The sequence below is a fragment of the Bos indicus x Bos taurus genome, chromosome 5 (assembly GCF_003369695.1).
Source record: "Bos indicus x Bos taurus breed Angus x Brahman F1 hybrid chromosome 5, Bos_hybrid_MaternalHap_v2.0, whole genome shotgun sequence".
Lineage (NCBI taxonomy): Eukaryota > Metazoa > Chordata > Mammalia > Artiodactyla > Bovidae > Bos > Bos indicus x Bos taurus.
This window is the reverse complement of record NC_040080.1, coordinates 33,811,095-33,835,526: the sequence shown is the minus strand read 5'-3', so window position 1 is coordinate 33,835,526 and position 24,432 is coordinate 33,811,095. Positions and strand designations below refer to the sequence as shown.

At 37.6% G+C, this 24,432-nt stretch overlaps 1 protein-coding gene across 15 annotated transcripts in view; it reads left to right on the top strand.

Moving 5' to 3' along the window:
- The window catches only part of SOX5 (SRY-box 5), a 1,171,960-nt gene that overhangs the window by 915,707 nt on the left and 231,821 nt on the right, over positions 1 to 24,432 (top strand). For all 15 annotated transcript variants that reach the window (XM_027541542.1, XM_027541545.1, XM_027541540.1 and 12 more), the window contains 2 exons: positions 4,506 to 4,678; positions 9,515 to 9,583. In XM_027541542.1, the coding sequence (XP_027397343.1) occupies positions 4,506 to 4,678; positions 9,515 to 9,583 (242 nt within the window). The remainder of the gene's footprint in view (positions 1 to 4,505; positions 4,679 to 9,514; positions 9,584 to 24,432) is intronic.

Below are 24,432 nucleotides of genomic sequence, written 5' to 3'. Positions count from 1 at the left end.
AAAGATTTTTTTTCTCATTATATCAAATGTATTTGAAACCATCCTTAATTTAAATAGTTCCAATAAGGGTTTTGATCTATTTGCATAGAATTGTACATTATCAGTCAATTAAGGACTTTGTTCTTAAGTTTATTTATTTAATTCATTTAATAAAAAGTTATGGGATGTCTTGGCTTCCCTGTTGGCTCAGATAATAAAGAATCTGTCTGCAATGCAGGAGACCCGGGTTCTATCCCTAGGTTAGGAAGATCCTCTGGAGAAAAGAATGGCAACCCACTGTGGTATTCTTGCTTGGAGAATTCCATGAACAGAAGATTCTGGCAGACTGCAGTCCATGGAGTCACAGAGAGTCGAACATGACCAAGAGACTAACTACAGTCCATGAGGTCACAGAGAATCGAACATGACCAAGCAACTAACTACAGTCCATGAGGTCACAGAGAGTTGAACATGACCAAGCGACTAATACACACACACACACACACACACACACACACACACACAAGGTGTCTACCATGTGTGAGGCACTACTCGGGGGATATTGTGTTGAACAAAACAAGGTAGTATTCTGCTATCATGGAGCTTATTCTCTACTGGGAGATTCAATAAATGAATATCAGTAACAACACAGCATATGGTGCTGACTACTAAGTACAGAATAAAGGTGGAGTCACGTGATAGAAGAGGAGGGGGTGGCTTTTTAAATTTTGGTGTTCAGGAAAAGCACTCTGGGAGAGGAGTTGGCATTTAAGTTACTATTTGGATGGATTGGAGTCGATTGGTGGATTGGTTGGTTAATTATCTCCTCCCTTTAAATGTAGTCTCTATGAAGCAGACATTCTCTCTGGCTTGAACATTGTAGGGCCCCTAGCTCCTAGAATAGTGTAAAGCATGCAGGAGGAATTCTGTGGATATATGTTGAGTGAATGAAAGAAAAAACCAAAAAGCTAGTAGTTCTTTACCAGGGGTATTTGGTAATGTCTGGAGACATTTTGAGGTGTTACAACTAGGCAGGGTGTGCTACCAGCATCTACACCGCATGCCTCCCCAGGAAGTGAAGCATCCAAACTAAAATGTGTGTGGCACTGAGATTGAGAAACTCTAGGGGAAAAGTTTACCAGAGGGAAATACTTGAAATACAGAGGCCTTAAAATGGGAACAAGTTGTATGTTGGTGTTAGGGAAACTAAAAGAAGGCAATGGGACTACAATTTTTTGGCAAGAGAAAATGGGAGGAGATAATGCCAAAGAAAGGCAAGGGCCTCATCATTTAGGGCTCTGTAAGGGCAGGGAGTTTGGAATTTATTCTATGCCCAGTATATAGCTTTGAAATGGTTTTATTCTGTTGTGTGATATGAGCTGATGTGTGTGTATGCTAAGTCGCTTCAGTCGTGTCCCACTCTTTGCGGCCCCATGGACTATAGCCTGCCAGGGTCCTCTGTCCATGGGATTCTCCAGGCAAGAATACTGGAGTGGGTTACCATTCCCTTCTCTAGGGAATCTTCCTGATCCAAGGATCAAACCTGGGTCTCCTGCCTTGCAGGCAGATTCTTTACTGCTAAGCCACCTGGGAGCCCGACATGATCTGGCATATCTCTCTAAATGACCGCTCTGAACTTCTGTTTGGAGAATGGGTTTTAGTAGGAGAAGTAGAAGATAGAATGTTTAGAAACTGTTGGGGGAGTCATGGCAAGAGAGGAGAGATGGTAATAGCCTGAACTGAGGGGCATTAGTGGAGATGAAAACACATGGACTGATTTTACAATATGGTCTAAGGATGAGAAGATTCCCAGTGAATCCGATGTGGAAGATGAAAGAATATAAGCAATGTTTACATGGTGATTATCTCTTCCTGAGGTTGGAATGACTGAAGCTGGTTCCCTTCCTTTATGACTTCCCTCACATTGGGTTATGGAATGTTCTGATGTGCACTTCTGCTCTGGAACCTACAGAATGAAAAGAATTGCTCTCATGATAACCATTCTATAGTCACTAGGCAGTAGAAAGAACTGAAATGTAAGATATTTTTGTCTTGAAAGCCTTCATTCTTAGGGAATCGAAGCAAGATTAGCATAAATTAAAACATACAAGAGTGCAAGTAACTGAAACATGAAAGATGAAGGGAAGTGGGATAAAGGTTCACAGAGTTTGAATTGAACAGAGACAATAAAATTAGATTTCAAGTAGAAATATTGATGTCTGTGTGACTAAGTGAAGACAGGATTTTGTTAATATTTCATATACTGAATGCCAAAATGATATTTGTTGGTACTCATTATCAAATATATATATTTCTTTATACATTGGTATTATATCAGCTATAAAATAGATAATAGTACCTTAAGCTCTTAAATTATACTTATATGTATTTACAGGAAATACATGTATTTGCCAAGTAATAATAATAATAGTAATAATGTTCATTGTAGAAGATTTTATAAATGTAACAAATATGAAAAGATTAAAATGACCCATTTAATGACCCATCACCTAGGAATAAGCACTATTAATATGTAGATAAACTTTCTTCCAGTCTTTTTTCCTATAAATGTAGATATGTGAATGCCTTGAAGTGTTTATACAAATGTTTCATTTCTATCCAACTTTTTCACCTAGCTTTATGTCATGAACAAGTTCGAATATTATAAAATATTCTTAAAATACTTTTTCTTCATGGGTACAAAATACTACCATCTGGATGTCCTGTAATTATTTGATGATTTGGTATTTAGATTGTTTCTAATATTTCATTTAAGAACTTTATTAATACTTCATTTTCTGTAGTTTTCTTGGGTTAGATTTTTAGAAATGAAACTGCCTCCTTGATTCTCACCCATAAACCAAACCCTTTCTCAGACCTTTGCTCTCAGTAAATGGTTCTTGCATCTTGCCAAAAATCTAGGATGTGTCCTGAATCTCCTTATGAGTATTATAAAACATGATATGCGTCACATTTCCTAGTGTATATTCTGAGAAATGTGATAGCAATTTACTCCTCTTGCTGATGGTGTATGAGGGTATACATTTTACCATCATTTGAATATTTTCATTGAAATATCTTTCTAATATGTATTTAGATTATTTAATATTAGGATTCTGATTAGAATAGTCATGTTGCTATTATTCTTATAAAAATTTTCTTCTGTTTAATGGAATCCAAATATCTGGAGTATAATAAATCCTTAACAATTTATTGAGCACCTGTCCTGATTAAGACTAAGAATTGATAATAAGGAGTATATGATATGTTTCTTGCCTTCTGTTCCACTCAGAACTTCCTTTCTGGATATCTGTTCTATAGCCTATGTAAATTATATTTGAAATTTTATTTCCATTTCAAATGGGCACATGAAAATTAGAAGCTTATAGCTACTACTTCCTAAAAGCACGTGTTTTTTCATCATAAATTGATGAAGGGAAATGTAGTGAGATGGGGAATGGTGACTGAGTTATAATAGATCTTTCTATCTAATTCACATATACAGGTGGCAAATACATTATTGAGGTAGTGCTTAGTGTCTTAGGTTTGAATTGAAAACCGTAATTAAAAAGTGTGTTCTCTCGTACTGCTAGTTCTTTACCATAGGGGTCTTGTCTATCTGATGAATCTTAAAAGAACAATTAAAAGTGATATTGTTTCTATTTCAGTGAACCGCTCACATTTCTGGTGTAACAAATCAGTATTTTAACCTGACTTAGAAGATTCACTGGCGTGGTTTAAATATCTCAAACGTACTGCTTATTTTAAATTATTGTGTGATTTGTTCTCCAAATCTTGGATTTAACTGTAACCTTGAGAGGCCATAATGTTAGTTTTACAGCTATGTTTCATTATTTCATGATAACATAAATTTATATTCTCAAACTTGAATATTTTTTCTGCTAGCTCTATTCTATCTTTGAAGAAAGCCTCTCAGTGGCATTTGAGAAAACTGTCTAAAACTTGATGGGTTAATAGTTGTTTTTTTTTTTTTTTTTCTTTTTAAATGTAGGATTCCTTAATTCTGATTTTTCAAAATTCTCGTTTTAAGAAAAGGAGATATCTCTGATAATGATAACTTGGTCTCTTAATAACTTATTATGTTTTCAGGTTTTTCTCTTGAGTCTTTAATTTGATTTAAAAAACTACTTAAAGCCAAGAACTGTGCTTTAAACCTCTTTTTATTTCCATCAGGCCCCAGATTAGAACATTAAGAATAATAAATGCTCAGCCAATAGTATTCCATTTACTTGTAAAATTAAAGGGAAAAAAGCTATATAGATTGTTACTTGTCATAAATACAAAATAATCAAAATATCTGTTCATCCTGATATTCTATAATGGATAAATAGCCATCACTTTTTACTATTGAGTTACAGTTTGAAAGAAGGTAAGTATATGTTTGTTTGGGTGCCAAAACTTTTATTTGTAATATTTCTCCACATACCCTAGTCATTGTGATTGAGGAACCACTCTCTTCTCATTTCTCTGTTTTTTCACACATCTTATTGCCATCTTATTCTCAGGGACTCCCGAAAGCCTAGCTGAGAAGGAGAGGCAGCTCATGGGTATGATCAATCAGCTAACCAGTCTGCGAGAGCAGCTGCTGGCTGCCCATGATGAGCAGAAGAAACTGGCTGCGTCTCAGATTGAGAAACAACGCCAGCAAATGGAGCTGGCCAAGCAGCAGCAAGAACAGGTGAGTCAGAAGTAGAGACACAAACAGTCTAGTAAGAGCTAGAGGCACAGGCATTGTTTCACCTGCAGCTTATAGGTCACTCTGTGAGGCAAACAGAGATCAATAAAAGCTTCTCTCCTCTCTACCTTGCATAATAAAAAGGCAGAATACCAAAGTAAACAAAAAACTGATCTGAAAAAGCTTATCAACTATTTCAGTGGTATGCAACATGGAAATGATTGTAATCAAGGTGATGGATAAGAGAGAAATACAAAAAGAACCATGGAGAGAGTCAAGAGAACATTTCTAGTCAGGGATGTTATAAAAGCTTTCATTTGACCTGTTTGGTGTGAGCTCTGAAGGCTAGGTGTAGGATTCAACTAGTGAAGTAAATTTCCAATTACGGGGCAGGAAGTTGGTTAGGAGCCTATTATAATAATCTAAATAAGACATGAGACTGTAAACAGTGTAATGACCATGGAGAACAGGTGGAAGAGAACAGGTGGAAGAATCATGTATAGTTGAATTTTTTAAGTGGGCTAAAGAGAGAGGAAAAGGGTTGAGCCTGGGTGACAGGCAAAGCCCAAAGGCAAGTAGATTTGGAAAAGCACATGGCTTTTTTATATTGAATTAGAACTGTCTTCAGGTTGCCCATCTGAAACTATGAGAGAGAATATTCAGTTCAGTTCAGTTCAGTCACTCAGTCGTGTCTGACTCTTTGTGGCCCCATGGACTGCAGCAGTCTAGGCCTCCCGGTCCATCACCAACTCCCAGGATTTACCCAGACTCATGTCCATTTAGTCGGTGATGCCATCCAACCATCTCATCCTCTGTCGTCCCCTTCTCCACCTGCCCTCAATCTTTCCCAGCATCGGGGTCTTTTCAAGTGAGTCACCTCTTCACATCAGGTGGCCAAAGTATTGGAGTTTCAGCTTCAACATCAGTCCTTCCATTGAACACTCAGGACTAATCTCCTTTAGATGGACAGGTTGGGTCTCCTTGTGGTCCAAGGGACTCTCAAGAGTCTTCTCCAACACCACCATTCAAAAGCATCAGTTCTTCGGTGCTCAGCTTTCTTTATCAATAAACAGTTTGGAAGAGAGGGCTGAGCTTAGTTTCTGTGATTATCTACATAAAGGAGAATAGTTTAAACCCCTGGAGAAGGTAATTTTAACTTATTAAAAAAAAATAGTAATCAAGTGCTTCTTGTGGGCCAGGTACTATGCTAACTACTGAAGTTACTTCAATTAAACAGGAAGACAAAGCCCCTAAATTCTAGTGGAAAGAGAGACAATCAAGAGGAACAGAAGAATTAACAAAATAACTTCAGATAGTGATTGCCCACAGCAGTCTAGAAGAACACCATTGTTTTCTTATTCGTAAGAAGAGCCGACTCATTGGAAAAGACCCTGATGCTGGGAAAGATTGAAGACAAGAGGAGAATGGGTCAGCAGATGAATGAGATGGTTAGAAGCATCACTGACTCAGTGGACATGCATTTGGGCAAACTCTGGGAGATGGTAAAGGACAGGGAAGCCTGGCATGCTGCAGTCTGTGGGGTTATAAAGAGTCAAACATGACTTGGCAACTGAACAACAGCCGTCAATACTTTTAGCTATCTGAATTCAGAAAATCCTAGGAGCCTCTAAAACCGGAGCTCAGATGAAGATATTTCTTTGTAGAAACTCCATATTTTGATGGGTCTGGGAGCATGCTTGTCCTCAAAAATCTGGGCAATTATTAATGAAGAGCAATGTACCTTACTTTTTCTTTTCACATCCTGGCCTATTCTCAGACATCTTCCATAGATTCTAGAATTTTTTACTTACTCTGACATTCTCCTTAGAAAGTGAAGTCGCTCAGTCATGTCCGACTCTTTACGATCCCATGGACTTTACCAGGCTTCTCTGTCCATGGGATTTTCCAGGCAAGAGTACTGGAGTGGGTTGCCATTTCCTTCTCCAGGGGATCTTCCTGACCCCGGGATCGAACCCAGGTCTCCTGCATTGCAGGCAGACGCTTTACCCTCTGAGCCACCAGGGAAATTAAGAAATCATTAGGCACTTCCAGAAATGTCTCCCTTGTATTGGAGAGGTGCCAGGTAATGATGCCTACACAGCCTGGGAGAAGATTCCTTCTGGAGGCTACAGGTCAGGTTCCTGGAACCCTTTCTGTTCTCTCAGGTCCCCTCTGGCACACCACGCTGGCTTGTAGCCTGCTGGATTCCTTTGTCCATGAGAGTTCTCCAGGAAAGAATCCTGGAGTGGGTTGCCATGCCCTCCTCCCAGGGATATTCCCAACCCAGGGATCGAACCCTGGTCTCCCACGTTGCAGGTGGATTCTTTACCATCTGAGCCACAAGGGTAGCACATAAATACTGGTATGGATGGCCTATCCTTTCTCCAGAGGACCTTCCTGATCTTCAGGGAATCAAACCAGGGTCTCCTGCATTGCAGGTGGATTCTTAACTACCTGAGCTACCACTGTTGAGCCCCAATTTGATGCCAGATTCTGTCCTAGTTAATGGAATACAGAAGGAATAAAATAGACAAAAATCTCATATGTATTAAATTCTAGTTAGGAAAAGATAGACAATAAATCAGTTAAATATATGTTGAAAATGAAGCAGAGACATAGGGATGAGGGTGCCAAGTAGAGGTAGGCTCTTATAGAATGAGTGCTCAGGGAGGTCTCATTGACAGTATAACAGTTGAGCAGAGACTCATAGGTGGTGAGAGAGTGAGCAGTGTAGTTATCCAGAAAGATTATTGTTTATGGAGGGGAGAGTACATGCAATGTCCCAGAGGCAGAAGTATTCTTGGAAAATAAGCGTATCTTTGGTATGTTCAACAGACGGTGGAGCAGTATGGCAATAGTGAAGAGACAGAGAAGAGATGAGATTGGAGAGATACAGGGCCTTACAGGCATTATGTGGAAACTGAGACATAGGGTTTTGAAATGATGACTAACACAACACAACGTATGTTTTAAAATGATCTGTCTTTCTACTAGGTTATAATAGGCTGCAGGGAGCAAGGGCAGAAGCAGAGAGAACAAACAGGAGGTTATCACACCAATACAGGCCAAAGCCAGCAATGACTTAGAACAGGAGGGAATGTGGAGGGCTATGAGGTAGTCAGTTTCCTGAGAAAAGTTTAAGACACTTATAAAAAGATTTAAATATCAGCTGAAATATTGATATATGGGAGGAAAAAAACCAGACTTAAAGAGGAGAGTGATGTATCATTTTCTACCTTTTCCTTTCCAACTTTTCTTCAAGAAAATAAAAAGGAATTTCTTTAACCTGTATTCTTAAGATAAAATGAAAGTACTAAAATAATTATAATTGCACCAGTGTATACAGTGGAAATAAAAAATGCATTGTGAAGCCATGAGGATCCAACTTCATTATATAAGTTCTGTACTTTCATTCATAGTAATGGACCCTGTATCTATTTTTTCCTGAATTTTTAGCTTTCTGAAACAGAGGTTAAAGAATATACCTTCATAATGAAAATGATAGTGTTCATAGCATTAGGAATAAGAATTAGAGCTCATTTGTAAGAAAGCTATAAGTTTTATGAGGTCAGAAGTTAGATTTTTGTGAGCAGGTTTCCTGCCCTATATCATATAATGAAGTGTTTCTCTTCACTCATATATGCTGCATCAAATGTTCCTTCTGTATTCCTTTGCATCAGACTTTGTGTAAATGGTGAAAGGAAAATCAGCATGGTCCCTAACATCACTGTATTTATGAATTCCTTCTGAGGAGACAGAAATCTGTTGATTAAAACAAACATGAAATATAACATCATAGAATGTATTAAGTAGGTAGAGGATGTTATAAGAAGGAATAATAGGGAGAGGGTGGGGGGATTGTGGTAATATGGCTTAGAAAACACTTAAGATGACCACATTGAGGGCCAGTTCTAGAGTTTAGTTTTGAATCTGTTGAATTTGGAGTGCTTTTGAGAATGTTTGTTAGATAAATGGGTCTAACACTTACAGCAAAGATCAGGCTAGAGAAACAAATTTGTAATCACTTGACATATGTGTGGACATATAGAAGGAAAGGAATAGAGTCTAAAATTGAGCCTACAACATTGAATGACTGAAGAGAGCCACTGATGGTCTCTGAGAAGGATCAGACTCAGCGGTAGGAGCAAAACCAGGAAAATGTGATGACAGAGAAGCCAAGGGAGAAAGTTCAGGCAAGGGAAAGCACTTGAGTATTGAATTCTGATGAAAAGTCAAGTCGTGGGGACTAGGAAACACTTCAGAATTTAACAAATTGGAAGTGACTGGTGACTTTATTAAGAATCCATTTAGTAGAAAGTGGGGCCAGAGACCAGAATTGAATGTACTGAAGACTCGGGAGTTAGGGGTTTGTGGGAGGCAAAAATGACGATATTCACCAAGACACAGAAATGTACCAACACCTCACTAAAGAATACAGCATCTTTTAATACTTGGTGCCACTCTGGACTCTGTTTCATAAACAGGAGGATGTGTGACATTATTTTCGTTTTCTAAGGGCTGAAGATGTCAGAGACTGTACCTCCTTACTAGATTGCCGGAAAGCGGGATTTTGGAAACTCTAGCATTTCAAATTGGATTGGACCACTGTTGTCTTAGACTTCATTTGTTTTAGGCCTAAAGAAATGTAACTGTTCCCAAAGTCGAAATATCTTGTTTGATCCTACTTAAGGATGAATTGCTGGTCCTGTAGGGGCGTGAACACGTCTATTTTCATGAGCTTAATTGATGTCCTATCAAACTTTGTGACACAGAACACTGGGAATTTCCCCCTGGGACTGCAATACACTCTTAAATTTTCTGTGTGCCGTTTCTCCACAGATCGCAAGACAACAGCAGCAGCTTCTGCAGCAACAACACAAAATCAATTTGCTTCAGCAGCAGATCCAGGTCAGAAATCATAATTTCATACGGACTTCCAATTAGGAAGTAGATTTTGTTTCTCAGATGACCTCATTGAAGTGAGCTGCAGAATTAAATCTGCTTTCAGCCCAGTCATGACATGTGGCCCCCCTGTGTCGGGAGAATCTTACTGTCACGGGAGTGGCAGAATCTTGCTTGTGTTGAGGAGTGTCAGGGATAGCAAGCTGGTGGCAATTTTTATCTTACACTGAAAGGAAACTTTTGTGGAGAAATGTTTCCTTTTCTTTATTCTTTAATGTTGAAAACAGGCATGTAAATGTTGTTAATGAGGGATGCTCCCAGGAACCAAAGCAGAGAGGCATCGCAGGTTTTCTGTTAGCCGTGGCAGAGAGAACTTTTTCCATTAGGCCGAAGAGCCACACGAATTTAAGGTGAAAATCAGTGAAGGTAATGATTTGTGTTCAACTCAAATTTCACCCTTATACTGCCTGGAGAAACCAGGACTGACTGAGGGCTCTGTAACTTCCGTATTTTTCTTCTATGAAAATTTGCAGTGATGAGAAGCAAAGCTGCTTGGGGTAGCCTCGTGCCACCACTTGCTTATGACACACACTTTGACGCAATCTGTTTCCCTTTCTGAATACTCCTTTTCTGAAAGCACTTATTTCATAGAGTATTTATGAGGATTTAGTAAAATTGTGGATAGAGAACTTCAGTGTAGTTTCAAGGCATATAGTAAGTAGTCAGTATATGTTTGCTGTGACTAGGAAGAAGAAGATATATCTTACTTGACAATATCCATCTTAAAGCAGCTGTTAGATTTGCAGTTAGAATTCCATCATTCTCTCGAAGCTGTATGTTGAGAATCTAATAGATTTAAGTGTAAATATCATAGATGACAGAAGCAAACATGTCAAAATGATTTCATTTGCATGCTTCTCATATTTAGGTTTCTTTGACAAAAAAATTTATCCCATTTTTTTCTAACTGGGTCAGCTAGCCTTAGTTTCTACACTGTGGATTATATAGCCAATCATTCGTGTTCACCTGAGATTTTAATAAGCTAGTCACAGCTTTTAGTGAGACAGAGAAACAGCATCAGTGAAATATCGCAGCCAAGACTCTTTGCCTTCCTTAAGCATGAACAACAGATTTCTAATGTGATATTGTCTATCTATCCATATCTGGAGTATGGTTATTCATTCAGTGCTTTAAAACTATTTATTGGGTTTTGTGTTTAAGCTTGCTGACTTGGGATATAACTTTAGTTGATGGTACCAAGTTAGCCACACTTAAAATGATTTGGTTATTGAAAACTGAAGATAATAAAATTATTATGGCAATTTCTCATTATAAATAAGATAAAATTCCATAGTGAGTGATGTGGGCCTTTACAAGTCACTTGGTTTCACTGTAATTTGATGAGGATACCAATAGTTTTGTTCTTATAATTTTTATGAGATTGAGATTGTCTTCTGTTAAATGGAATCGCAAAACCCATATTATAAATGTGTGGAAGGGTCAATCAGCTGTATTTTCTGACCATTTAAATTGTTCGATACCTTAGTACTTTTTTGGAATTATTCCATAATTATGACCGCTGTGTTAATAGTGTGGATTTAAAACATTGTCATAATGTCAACATGTGGAAATTGGTAGATTTCTTGCTCCAGAGCTTGGAGCATTTTAATTTGTAAGTCAGAGCATTTTTTTAAATGAAGTGCCTTATACTGTTCTAGAAATGATATGACTTCATTATGATATCACATGACTGTCTTCTAGTGAGCAGGAGCCAGCTGTAATGGCTTGCTCAAGATCACGTGACTTAGAGATAGAACTAGGGTTAGCAAAGCAAAGTTTTCTGACTGTTGGTAGAAATTTTGCTGAGTATGAGGATTTTAGAATCTTAGAATCTCTATTTGATCGAAATATTACCCTTCTGTCCTCCACTAGTTAACAGGATAGGGGAAAAAAAAAAAAAAAACTGGTAGTTCCTAAAGGAAATAATGTCATACTGCTGGCAATTTGGGGGAAACATTCAGAGATGTAGGGTATTATATCTGTGTGTTCTCTTTCCAGTGTTAGTACAGATAAATGATACTGACAGAGTCAAAACGCATCAAGCTATTTTTTTTTTTTTAAGTCTGGGAATGTTTCAGGCAAGAAATAAGTACTGAGCAAGAGTGACAGTCTGAAAGGAATCAATTTTCACAGCTTCTAGTATACTCATTAACTAAAAGAATAGTTCTAAAGTATATTTTATAAATTGTTAATTTGGAGCTGTCTTACAAACATTCAATAGTTATGAAAATCACAATATATGTAAATTAGTCTATTGAGAAATTGTTCAAACAGTTATGGGAAGCGCTGATGTAGTGGCATGTGTAGAAATAGAAGATTAAAAATATAGAAGACATCCTTTTTGTTCCCCACATAAATCCTTAACCATATTTCCTTTTAAGAAGTTTTTCTCTCCCTTTTCTCTAATTCCTCCTTTTTTTGGCAGTATAGGAGAGGGAGGTAGAAGATTAAAAATCAAACCTGTTATGATAGAAGGCAAATGAAATTTATAACAAGTGTTATTATTAAGTGAATTTTTGTTGATGAATACATAGTCAATGCTCATGTAAGAATTTGCCGTAGATTAAATTTTATTTAATATCTGAAAATACGTATGTAATATATTTTGAATTTGATCAACTTTTTTCTTAAGCATGAAGCTTTAAGACCTTGTAGAAATAAACATACCACTTACATTATTCATCCTGCTTGAATTTTTTAGATATTTTATGCAATTGTTCCTTTCAACCTTAGAAAAAAAATACCTTTTAGTTCCTTTATTGATATAATAGTGGACTACAATGTAATTAGTCCAAAAGTAGGACAGGTTTTACAATTTTTGTTTCAACTGTAAATATATAAGACATTAACTTGCTGCACATATTAGGAAAGACATGCAGTAAATACATTAGATGGGTTAACCAGATCTGTGAGATAGATTAGATTGATAGGTAAGAGAGCAGAATGATGATAGCTACAGTAACAGGAGGGTGATGTTTCCTAAAATTCTCCTCATTCTTTTATAATATCTCTTTAAAGTAGAGGTTAACTTAGTCATCTTTATTCCATTTGAAGTATATTTCACTCAACTTAAACATAGAGTAAGTCTGTATTTGTGTGTATGAACATTCACATATGCTAATGACCCAGATTATTTAAAATATTTCTCTTGACCTTTTAATTATATATTTTTTCAACTCAAGATGTACAAGAACAGTGGTAAGTTTTACTCCTTAGTTATTTATTGAAGAGAATACCATAAGGATTGGCAAATTAGTTTATTTCATTACTTAGGAGCAATTCTTTATGAACTGTTTTTATCTCTTTAAAAAACAACCTCAGCTCTAAAATTGTATGATCTTAATTGGGTTGAAAACCCAATCAACATTACTTCTTTATAAAGACTTTATAGAGTCATAGTCTTCAAAATTTATTCACGTAACTGACTCATGAGGATTAAAGGAAGAATTAAGAAAGCTTTCTGTCATTCTTTGGAGGATCATAAATCAATTCATTCTGCCAATAAAATCATGCATAATATCAAAAACATCCTATCTTCCTTTAAGAACTTGTCTCTTTATGAGATCCTTAATTTTAGGAACACTAAGTTTAATCTTGTTTTTCTACTGTTTAACAGTGCTCTTCTTTAATATTTTTGTTTATTGTCCTTAAAAAGGAGTATTTTGTACTTTTATTTACTATGTCTAGCTAACTTTTAATGCAAATTATTATATAAGATGAACTTTATAAATATTTCAGAGAAAAATATCCTTATAGGTTTTTTGAGGGTAATTTCTTTTTCTTTTGCTGTATTGGTTGTACTATAATGCCCAACTTCAGCAATTTTATTTTTTGACTCATCTCTCTTTTTATAATAAATCAGCTTGTTTCTAATACTTCTAGGTGGTTTATGTTTCTAATTATGGTCCTAGACCGGTGGTTCCTCTTGACCTGATCACTGTTACCAAAACCTTTTAAAGTAAATGAATGAGTGAGCTCTAGTCAGTATCCATTATGGCAATAAACTGAATGTTCCTAGAGACTTGTTTCCTTTTTGTCTTGAAGCTTTGTGTAGGACATGGTTTCTACAGCTATGGGTGTGGGGATGGGAAACAGGTCCTAGCTTTAAATTTCTTACCCTTTTCCAGTAATACTTAAAGGAATTTAAGATTCTTATTAGCATCTTAGGGGGTAGGTTCAACTACATGCTCTAGTATGAAACTGACTTAAATATTTTTAAAGGTGAATTTAAAGATATTGTACTTCCTTTCAAATGCATAATTTCATGATTACCAAATGGAAGCTCAGTGTTTAAACTTATATTTGTTGCATTCTCTCTTCTGATAAACTTCTCCAACTATTGTTCATTGTATTCTCTTGGGAGCAAAGAATTGGTATTTAATAACCTGTGTCATTATTTTTGATTCATAAAGTAAGCACGTACAAGACTAATAGTAGCTTTGGGAGACTTATTCTGTTTAGGACTAAGCAAATTTCTGTTATTAGCTGTTCAATGTGTATATTCCATTGTATGTATGAAAGAGCTTGATTCTTTGGGGGTTATAAGATTATATAACTGTGTGAAATTTAAGTGTATTAAATGGTTAAACAAAAAGATAAAGAGGAAGTTCTTTGGGTTTTGACATACTCAGATTCAGATTCTCCATCTTTATACCTCGTCTGCTGGGTGATCTTGGGAAAACTGCTCAATCCTTCTGAGTTTCATTATTCTGGTCTATTAAATGGGGATTATAGTACCTAAGTCACACCTAGTTAGTGTAAGGATTAAATGGCATTATCCTTGCATGCAGTGAGCACACAATGCTAAAGGTTTTTTGCCTAAGTTTTTAGAGAGAAAAGCTTCTTTCTGTTTTTCTCATGATGGACAATTTAATGAATATTTCTAGCAAGAGAATAATTTCTAGAAAAAACAGTATAACCTACATGGCAGCAGCCACTGAAAACTGTAAGTTCTCTGTTCCAAATTTATATGATTTTTCGAACTACAACAGATTTTTAGAAAGCCTTTATTTAGACACATCTCTCATTTTGACATTTGTAAACTGAAACCAAGTAAGGTTAGAAGACTTTCCCAATGTCACATAAGTTGTTACTTGTGGAATGATGGCTGGATTCCAAGTTTCTCGAGTCTTGGTCCAGTTCATTTTTATTTTACTGATATTCTACCATGTAAGGTTTAATGGCCCAAAGTTTTTAAATGAGTTTTCTTTCCCTGGGAACTTATTCCTACAAAGTAAAAATACATCTTGACTTATATACAATTGAATGATGAAGTTGCAGTCATAGGCTCAACCAATTTGTGATAAAGGTTTCATTTTATTGGAGCCAGAGTTCTCTGAGCTCATTAAGAGTTTTGGTAATTCTCGATAAATTATTATGCAGAAGGAAATCCATTCAAATATTGTATTGAAAACATAATAATGTTAAAGGTGAAATAATAGTACCTGCCTGACCTGCTGATTTATGATTTCTTTCTCTGAGTGTGGTAAGCTGGAAGCATTTTACCCCCCCTCAACAATACCCCACACACATGCATGAGCACAAAGAGATTGCAAAGTAACCTTGTCTCTTTAGGAAACTGGAAATGCCAAGAATAAACGCTGTATAATTAAGGTAGCATTTCAACCAGAGAAGGAAATATGTTAACTCCTTGAGCTCTGAGTAATGTTTTACTCTATGAAATAAAATGTACTGCACCTGGAAGGGTATAGTTCTTGGCAGTCAGATAGATTTTTTAGAGGAGAGAACCTGAGAATACAAAGTAGGAGCTTTAAGAATGATTTTCCTCTCTTCCTTGTACTGAAGGAGAACTTCCTATTGAGAAGATGAGTGTCCTGAGAGAGCAGTGATGATAACTGCAGGTCTGTCCTTTACTCAGAGGGAGCCACTTTAGAATCATTATAGCACGTGCATGTGTGCTTAGTCGCTTCAGTCGTGTCTGGCTCTGTGTGACCCCATGGACTGTAGCCTGCCAGGCTCCTCTGCCCATGGGATTCTCCAGGCCAGAATACTGCAGTGGGTTGCCATTTCCTTCTCCAGAGGATCGTCCTGGCCCAGGGGTTGAACCTGAATCTTTACAACTCCTCCATCGACAGGTGAGGTCTTTACCACTAGTGCCACCTGGGAAGGCCCTTTCAGCATTCTTTTTTTTTTTTAATGCATCTCATGGCCATTGCCTAATGATAGAATTTCAATAATTGATACTATTTCTTGATCTGGACAAAGCTGCCTTTGTTCATAGAGATACAGATAGATTGATATGCATATATCCCAACCCAGGAATCAAACTGGGGTCTCCTGCATTGCAGGCAGATTCTTTACCAACTGATCTATCAGGGAAACCCGTATGTATTTTACTTTTTATTAATGTTACATGTGCCTCATGGCTAAAAGAGTACCGGAGAATAATGACAGCTCTCCAGAGCCCAGGCCTCTGTACTGTGCCCACATTTTTACTCAGAAGGCACCTCCTTACAATCTGCTTTTATTTTTAATAACTTCCTATTATTTACTTCTGTATATCAAATGAACTTTCCCTAGTGGCTCAGAGAGTAAAGAATCTGCCTGCAATGCAGGAGACCAGGGTTCGATCCCTGGGTCGGGAAGATACCCTGGAGAAAGGAATGGCTGCCTACTCCAATATTCTTGCCTGGATATTACAATGCTGTTTCTGACTTATCAACTTTACATATCATTAACTTAGAACTGGAAGGCATAGTTCTGGTATTGCAAGAACTATGCAGTACCAGAGGCTGCAAAGGCTGCAAAACCAGCAGCCTTTCCTGATCCCTTCCCTCACCCCATAATATAGTTACACATGTCATTGAAGTTCTTCTAATAGATATTTTTAAACTTTAGTTAACTTACACCTCTTTTCTCATTCAGTCAGCTATAAATAATGTCTCAGCATTTGCCTTGTTGGATGAAGATGACATCTCTCTTCTCTCACACCTAAAAGTGCTGATTTCTGTTATTTGAATGTTTACTCTAAATATATATATAATACATATGTGTATATATGTATATACAGCTGGGCTTCCCAGGTAGCTCAGTGGTAATGAATTTGCCTGCCAATGCAGGAGACACAAGAGATGCAGTTAAATCCCTAGGTCAGGAAGATCCCCTGGAGAAGGGATTGTCAACCCACTCCAGTACTCTTTCTGGGAAATCCCATGGACAGAGGAGCCTGGTGGGCTACAGTTCATGGGGTTGCAAAAGAGTCTGACATGATTTAGTGACTAAACAACAATACGTGCGCGCGCACACACACACACACACACACTCCTATTGTGCTTTATGTGTTGTTAATCCTAAAGACTGAAATCAATGCATGATTTTTATGTTAAAGTATGAGACTACCTGTTTTTCTTCATAGTCTAATAGGATGCTCCTCATTTCATTTCTGTGTAGCTTCCAACTTTCCAATTGCCTTTTCGTTAGCCTTTCTTCCTCATGTTATTTGCCTTATCATCTCCATAATTTCTCAAGAATAAACAAGGCCTCCACAATCCAATTTTCCTTGATACCTGTTTCAAGGCAGGTTCTTTTGCTTTCATTTAAACTAGTTAGTCCTGCCGACATTGTAGGATGTCCCTTTATGGTTCTCCGAGGGGGATAAATCACTCTTTCCTATATCGTCCTCCTTGGTTTACCTCCTTCTCTTGGTCCAGAATCACATCAGATATAAATCACAGATCAGAATCACATCCAGATATAAAGTTTTTGGCATAAAAAGTTCTAAATGTACACATATGTAATAATGCTCCATTTTACCCCCCTTCTTGATTGGTAGTTTGGTGCAAGTAAAATTGTAATTGAAAGTAATTTTTCTTATATTTTAAATTCATTGATTCATCATCTGCTAGCATCTATGAGAAATACAGTGTTGATCTGATGTTTCTGTTGGTGAAGACCAATATTTTCCCTTTCTGAAAACTTTTAGTATCTTCTATTTACTGTGACATTTCATTATAAATGAAAAAATCAGATATATATTGATATTTTTGTTATTTATTTTGTAAAAACTATGAATCTTTATTCTAAAGTTATATTCTTTTGGTCTTATTTTATCCCCTTTATTTTTCATTTTTTTCCTGAATCTCCTATTAGGCAGACATTGTATTTTCTGTGTTAGTAACTATGTTTCTTATTGTTCATATTTTGTTCTCTGTTATTTGTTTTTCATTTTAGGTGATACCTACACTTTATCTCCTAAAATTTTTAATTGGATCTTTGAGAAATTGCCTTTTTAATTTCAATGAGAAACTTCTTATTTTCTGATAATTCCTTCTTCAGGTTATCCTATTGTTTAATGGATTATTTCTCCTTGAATATCTCAGGGTATGCAAATTAGAGGGTTTAACCAAAAAATTAAGTTCTCATTTCCTTAATTTATCTTTTATCTCATTTTCACCAAGTTGCTTATCTTGATGTTACTCTTTCAGCTTGAAGTTCTGCTTGAATTAGAAAATGATTGTTATCCATCCAGATTCAAGGATGAGACAAGAAAAAGTAGACTGGGAACACTGACTTTAATGGACTGCGAACACTGACTTTAATGAGGTTATATCAAGAGGCGGCACTGGTGTAGAGAGAACAGAAAGCTAACCATACATAACATAAATCCTGTATGTGGGTACACAAAGGTCTTTTTTCTGGGATTCCAGTGATCATGTGGACTATCTTATGTTTCCTTGGACTGTTCAATTTCTGTTGGGGCAGGGGGCACTGTATTGTAGATGGGGAGGGTGAAAGTTACTTTCAAATACAGCAAGTTCTCTATATACGAATGAATTCTGTTCCAAGAGCGTGTTTGTAAGTCCAATTTGTTCGTAAGTCCAACAAAGTTTAGTCCAGGTACCCAACTTACACAATCAGCTATGTAATACTTTACTGTAATAGGTTATAGTACTTTGCACACAAATCATAAATAAAAAGCAAACATAAAAAATAAAACATTTAAAATCTGATAGTACAGTACAACAGCTGGCATACAGGGGCTGGCATCAAGTGAACAGATGAGAAGAGTTACTGACTGGAGGAGGGAAGGGAGGTGAGAGATGGTAGAGCTGAAGGATCATCAGCAATAAGAGATGGAGGGAAGCTGTAATTCCACTCAAGCCTAATGTTGATGGCACCGGTTCTGGTTCTTTGCTGGATTCAAGTCTGTGTACTCACTTGAAAAGACAACGCAGTGATGTTTGGGTAGTAGCTCTTTTTTTCTCATCATAGATGACATGGTAGCACTGGATCATATTCTGAGTGACAGCTACAACCCTTGCGTACCATTCTGCATTCACATCCTGTGCTTCAAAACCTAACCATGCCTCGTCAAATAAAGAAAATCCCCTTGCCGTTTCCTATGTCATAATGTCTTCGATTCTTCAGTTACTTCTTCTTTCTCTCGTCTCTCCACTCTCTCACTTTTGTGTTTGGGTGCTACTTAGCAGTACCAGCTCCATCACTGATGCTTTAACACGTGCTTTTGGACATCCGGGGCTTGACATAAAGATGCTGTACTAGTGTACTCTCTACAGTACCATAAAGTACACAAAAGCACAGCCACGTGAGAGTGCACGCCAGACCCCTGAAACAACTTACTTGATTGGAACATGCAAATGCACATTCTCATCTTTGAAAATTTGCGTACTGAGGGTTTGTACGCAGGGAATTTACTGTGATATTATTGTTTTCAACCCAGGCCTTAAAATCCTGTTCTCTCTCATACCCTGTGTTTCAAGTCCTAAGACATTTTGGTAATTCTAAGTAAAAGTAAGCCCCATTTTTATTTAACCTCCTCCAAGTATATACTCTATTATGTCTCATCCATTTTTCTTAATTAACGCTCTACAGTTGCTTTTCATCTTCCAAAACTTTGGTGATATTTCCTACATGTGTTTGCCTTGTATTAATTACCTTATGTGATGTAAGTTTATAAATTTACCTGTTTTATAATCTTAATGATGTCTTTAGAAAGAACAGAGATACATACATAAGGTCAGTCTATCTTGGATTATAAATCGAACATCATTTTTTTTAAATAGAAAAAAAAATTGGAACAATAACCACTTTCCGGGAACAAAGTAGTCCTTATAAAGAGGATGAATTACTACAAAAAGTTGAATCTTGAGGTTCCATAACCAAAATTCACAGTTCTAAGATTTGTAAAACATAAAATGTATGTTTTAGTTTCTCTGGGAAAGTAGTGGGGGCAAGAGACATAGATATAGAGAATTTCACCATCCTTTTCCTCTTTGCTTTAAGTTTATCAAAAATATGAGTTCATATTTATATATAATTTTAGATGGTGACCTTGATATTTTAAACTTTTTGATATCATTATTAAGACCTTTGTTGAAATAACAGCTATATCTTATGACTCTATTGAAGTGATGTTGACAATAGTTTTTGGAAGTTGTAATCCTGGTTTTGTCATTCATTCATCCTCATCCTGACATGGGCTCCTCACTAATGCATTTCATGGAAGGAGGTTATTTTTTTCCCTCACTTATTTACATGAATCTCAATCTTGTTGTTTTCCTTTTTCTGTTAAACAGTTTCTATGCAGTTTCTTTGTTTCTTCTTTCTCCAGTCATTGCAGTATGATTTTTGAAGTGATCCTGTTTTTCCTTAAATCCAGTATGACCATGCTGGGCATCAAGGCTGACCCAGAAAGCAGTCTGAGAGCAGCAATTCCCATGACTTCCCAGCCTTTCCCAAACATCATTACCTTCAGAAAAAGTTGAACACAGTTCTTCACTGAGACTCTGCAGTTCATATCTTATCAAAGAAGAGTTAACAAAGAAGTTAACAAAGAAGAGTCCCTCAGTGCTTAGATAAAACCTGGGAATGCAGTTATCAAATAGTGGGGCACAAAACAAAGCAAGTTATCAACAGGTTTGGAGAATATAGGTCAAAAGTCAATATGTTGGCCTAAAATGAATTTATTTTATTTCACTTTAGTTTATATAGTTAGTGTCATAAATAAATACGGTAGCAAGAAGAGCTCACAGTCTTTAGAAAAAATTTCTGTCTCTATCTTTGAAGAGAGTTGACAAACAGGTGGGAAATTAGATGCCAGTGAAATTAACAGTGTTAACATAAAATGAATTAGTTTTATGAAAAATAATTATATCATGAGTCAAGTCAACCATCCCAGACATCCCTAGCACATAGTGAACTTCTTTCACTTCTATGGTGAGTCATTGGAAGAACTGATGCTGAAGCTGAAGTTCTAATACTTCGGCTACCTGATGGAATTAGCTGACTCACTGGAAAAGACTCTGATGCTGGGAAACATTGAAGGCAGGAAGAAAAGAGGGCGACAAAGGTTGAAATGGTTGGATAGCATCACCTACTCAATGGACGTGAGTTTGAGCAAGTTCTAGGAGTTGGTGATGGAAATGGAAGCCTGGTGTGCTGCAGTCCATGGGGTCACAAAAGAGTCGAACACAACTTAGTGACATAACAACAATAACATAGAGTACTAATTTCTACTCAAAAGTTGGTAAATTTTTATGTAATTTACAGGCAATAAAAAATTGACTTTTTACTTTGTGTATGTCTATTCCCTTGGCTCTTTACTGCAGAAAAGGAAGATTCAGTTCAGTTCAGTTCAGTCGCTCAGTTGTGTCCAACTCTGTGAATTTCAGCACACCAGGCCTCCCTGTCCATCACCAGCTCCCAGAGTTCACCCAAACTCATGTTCATCGAGTCGGTGATGCCATCCAACCATCTCATCCTCTATTGTCCCCTTCTCCTCCTGCCCCTAGTCCCTCCCAGCATCAGAGTCTTTTGCAATGAGTCAACTCTTCGCATGAGGTGGCCAAAGTACTGGAGTTTCAGCTTTAGCATCAGTCCCTCCAAAGAACACCCAGGACTGATCTCCTCTAGGATGGACTGGTTGTACCTCCTTGCAGTCCAAGGGACTCTCAAAAGTCTTCTCCAACACCACAGTTCAAAAGCATCAATTCTTCAGCACTCAGCTTTATTTACAGTCCAACTTTCACATCCATACCTGACCACTAGAAAAACCATAGCCTTGACTAGACAGACCTTTGTTGGCAAAGTAATGTCTCTGCTTTTGAATATGCTTAATTAAGTTAAATAATCTGTGAAGGAAAAGATAAATAGAACTCAGTATGACTTTATGATACCATATTGGTCCCCTGTTTTCCCTTGAAGGAGAAAACAAAAGGAAAGCTGAAGTTGCTTAATTTTCATTGAATATTCTAGAAGTGCTTAATTCTTAGTTTTCATTATGCTAGACCTCACAGCAGAATTCGTTAAATTGATTACTCCCACTTTCTTGGACTACTCTTCCACTGGCCTCCAAAAGACCACCATCTGCTTTTCTTCCCCGTTCTCAGTTTACTTTGGTAGGTTCTTTCCTATCTCTAAAAGGATAACTTGCAGCTGTTCTCTATAATCTGACTTCTTTATCTCCATTTATTTCCTAAATGATCCTTTCTAAAGTCTTTGTACACCATCGTATAGATAATACTCCAAAATTTAACTGGAGAGTCTCTGTCTCTCACCAGGACCTCAGAGTCTAATACCCAGCTGTCTGTTGAGCCTATTTAAAGGGATAACTAATATGCACCTCAAATTTCACATTTCCCAAACAGAACCTTTGATCATCTCCCCCATCTCATTCTTTCCTGATTTATCCCACTGTGGATATGATACCATTTACCTAGTTGTTGTTGCCAAAGACCTAGGAGATGTCTTGGTATCCTCTCACTCTCTTATGTCTCACAGCTAATCCATTGGAATTGGCCTTTATCCTCAAATTGAACAACTTCTCCCATGACCAGTCTAGTATGAGTTATCATCATTTCTTATCTAAACTGTAGTAGCCTCCTAACCAAGCTGGTCGTCCTACTGACTCTGTTGAGCTGCTAAGTAGGATTTTTATGTAGCTGCTAGAGTAATCTTCTAAATTTAATTGTACTGTTTATACTTGCCCAGTTGTGTCCGACTCATTGTGACCACATGGACTGTAACCCACCAGGCTCCTCTGTCCATGGGGTTTCCCAGTTGAGAATACTGAAGTGGGTTGACATTGCCTCCTCCAGGTGATCTTCCTGACCCAGAGTTCAAGCCCGCGTCTCTTGTGTCTCCTGTATTGCACGTAGATTGTTTCCTACTGAGCCATTAGGGAAATCCAATTATGCAGTAACCGTTCTCAAAATCAGGTCACTTAAAATGAATTCACTCTTCTTACCATAGTGTACTGGGCTATTCTTGATTGCACCAACCCCAAACTTTGTCCCTCATTCCTCCCAGCCTAGAAACTAGTCCTTTCTGGTTGCAAGGACTATGGCAACAATGTTCTAGCATCGAAATATTTGTATTTGTCATTCTTCTGACCTGGAATGCTTTCTTCACTTCATCACTTAACTCGGATGCTTACTTCATTTAGCTCTCTCTCCCAGTGCCATCCTCCTCAGGGAAGCCATCTCTGAAAGTGAAGCAGTCCCTGCCTTCTCCAGTCAGTCTCTGATCTCTTGTCCTGCTTGCTTGTCTTTATAGCACTATCACTCCCTTCAGTTTACTTGGTTTTTGCCGTTCCATTGCTGCTACCAAATGCACCCTAGCATGGGGTTCAATGGGGTCAAAGATTTTATCTGCCTTGGTCACTACTGTATCCAAAGAACCCGTAAATGTTGTTAGCATATAATGAGAACTTAAAAATACTTCTTAGTGTATGACTATATGAATGAATAAAGTGATGGCACATTATCCAGTCCATAGTATACATAAAAATAAATTGTAAGACAGTATTTTTCTCAAGGGATTAAAGTAGATGCTATGAAAGTGAAAGTCACTCAGTCCTGTCTGACTCTTTGTGACCCCATGGACTATACAGTCCATGAAATTCTCCAGGCCAGAATACTGGAGTGGGTTTCTATTCCCTTTTCCAAGGACCTTCCCAACCCAGGTATCGAACCCAGGTCTGCCACATTTTAGGTGGATTATTTACCAACTGAGCCACCAGGGAAGCCCAAGAATACTGGAGTGGGTAGTGTATTCCTTCTCTCTCAGTGTATTCCTGATCCAGTAATTGAACCGGGGTCTCCTGCATTGCAGGTGGATTCTTTACCAGCTAGCTACCAGGGAAGCCCTTGAGAGCCATCAGTGAGAGATACCAACATTCCCTAGCACTGTATGTGATTTGTAGAATCATTTTGTACTTTGTACTATGAAGTAGTTGTTGTTTAGTCACTAAGTTGTGTCTGACTCTTGCCACCCCATGGACTGTTGCCCATCAGACTCTGTCCATGGGATTTCCCAGTCAAGAATACTGGAGTGCATTGTCATTTCCTTCTCTGGGGGATCTTCCCTACCCAGGGATTTAACCTGCCTGCAGGCAGGTTCTTTATCACTGAGCCACCAAGAGCTTTAGGGAATCCCCAGGAAGCAGGAGACCATTGTTTATTAAGTGGTTGGCACTTTGTAGACCCCAGGAAGCAGTAGACCATTGCTTATTAAGTGGTTGGCACTTTGTAGATGTCATTTCATATGATTATCACAAGAATCAGATATGTTATGCATGTGTGTGTGTTCACTAAGTCATGTCTTTGACTCTTTGCAATCCCATGGACTGTAGCCTGCCAGGCTCCTCTGTCCATGGGTGTTCCAGGCAAGAATACTGGAGTGGGTTGCCATTCCCTTCTCCAGTTGATCTTTCCAACCCAGGGATTGAACCCACATCTCTTGCATCTTCTGCATTGGCAGGTGGATTCTTTACCTGTAGCACCACCTGGGAAGCCCAGATAGGTTATGGCATTATC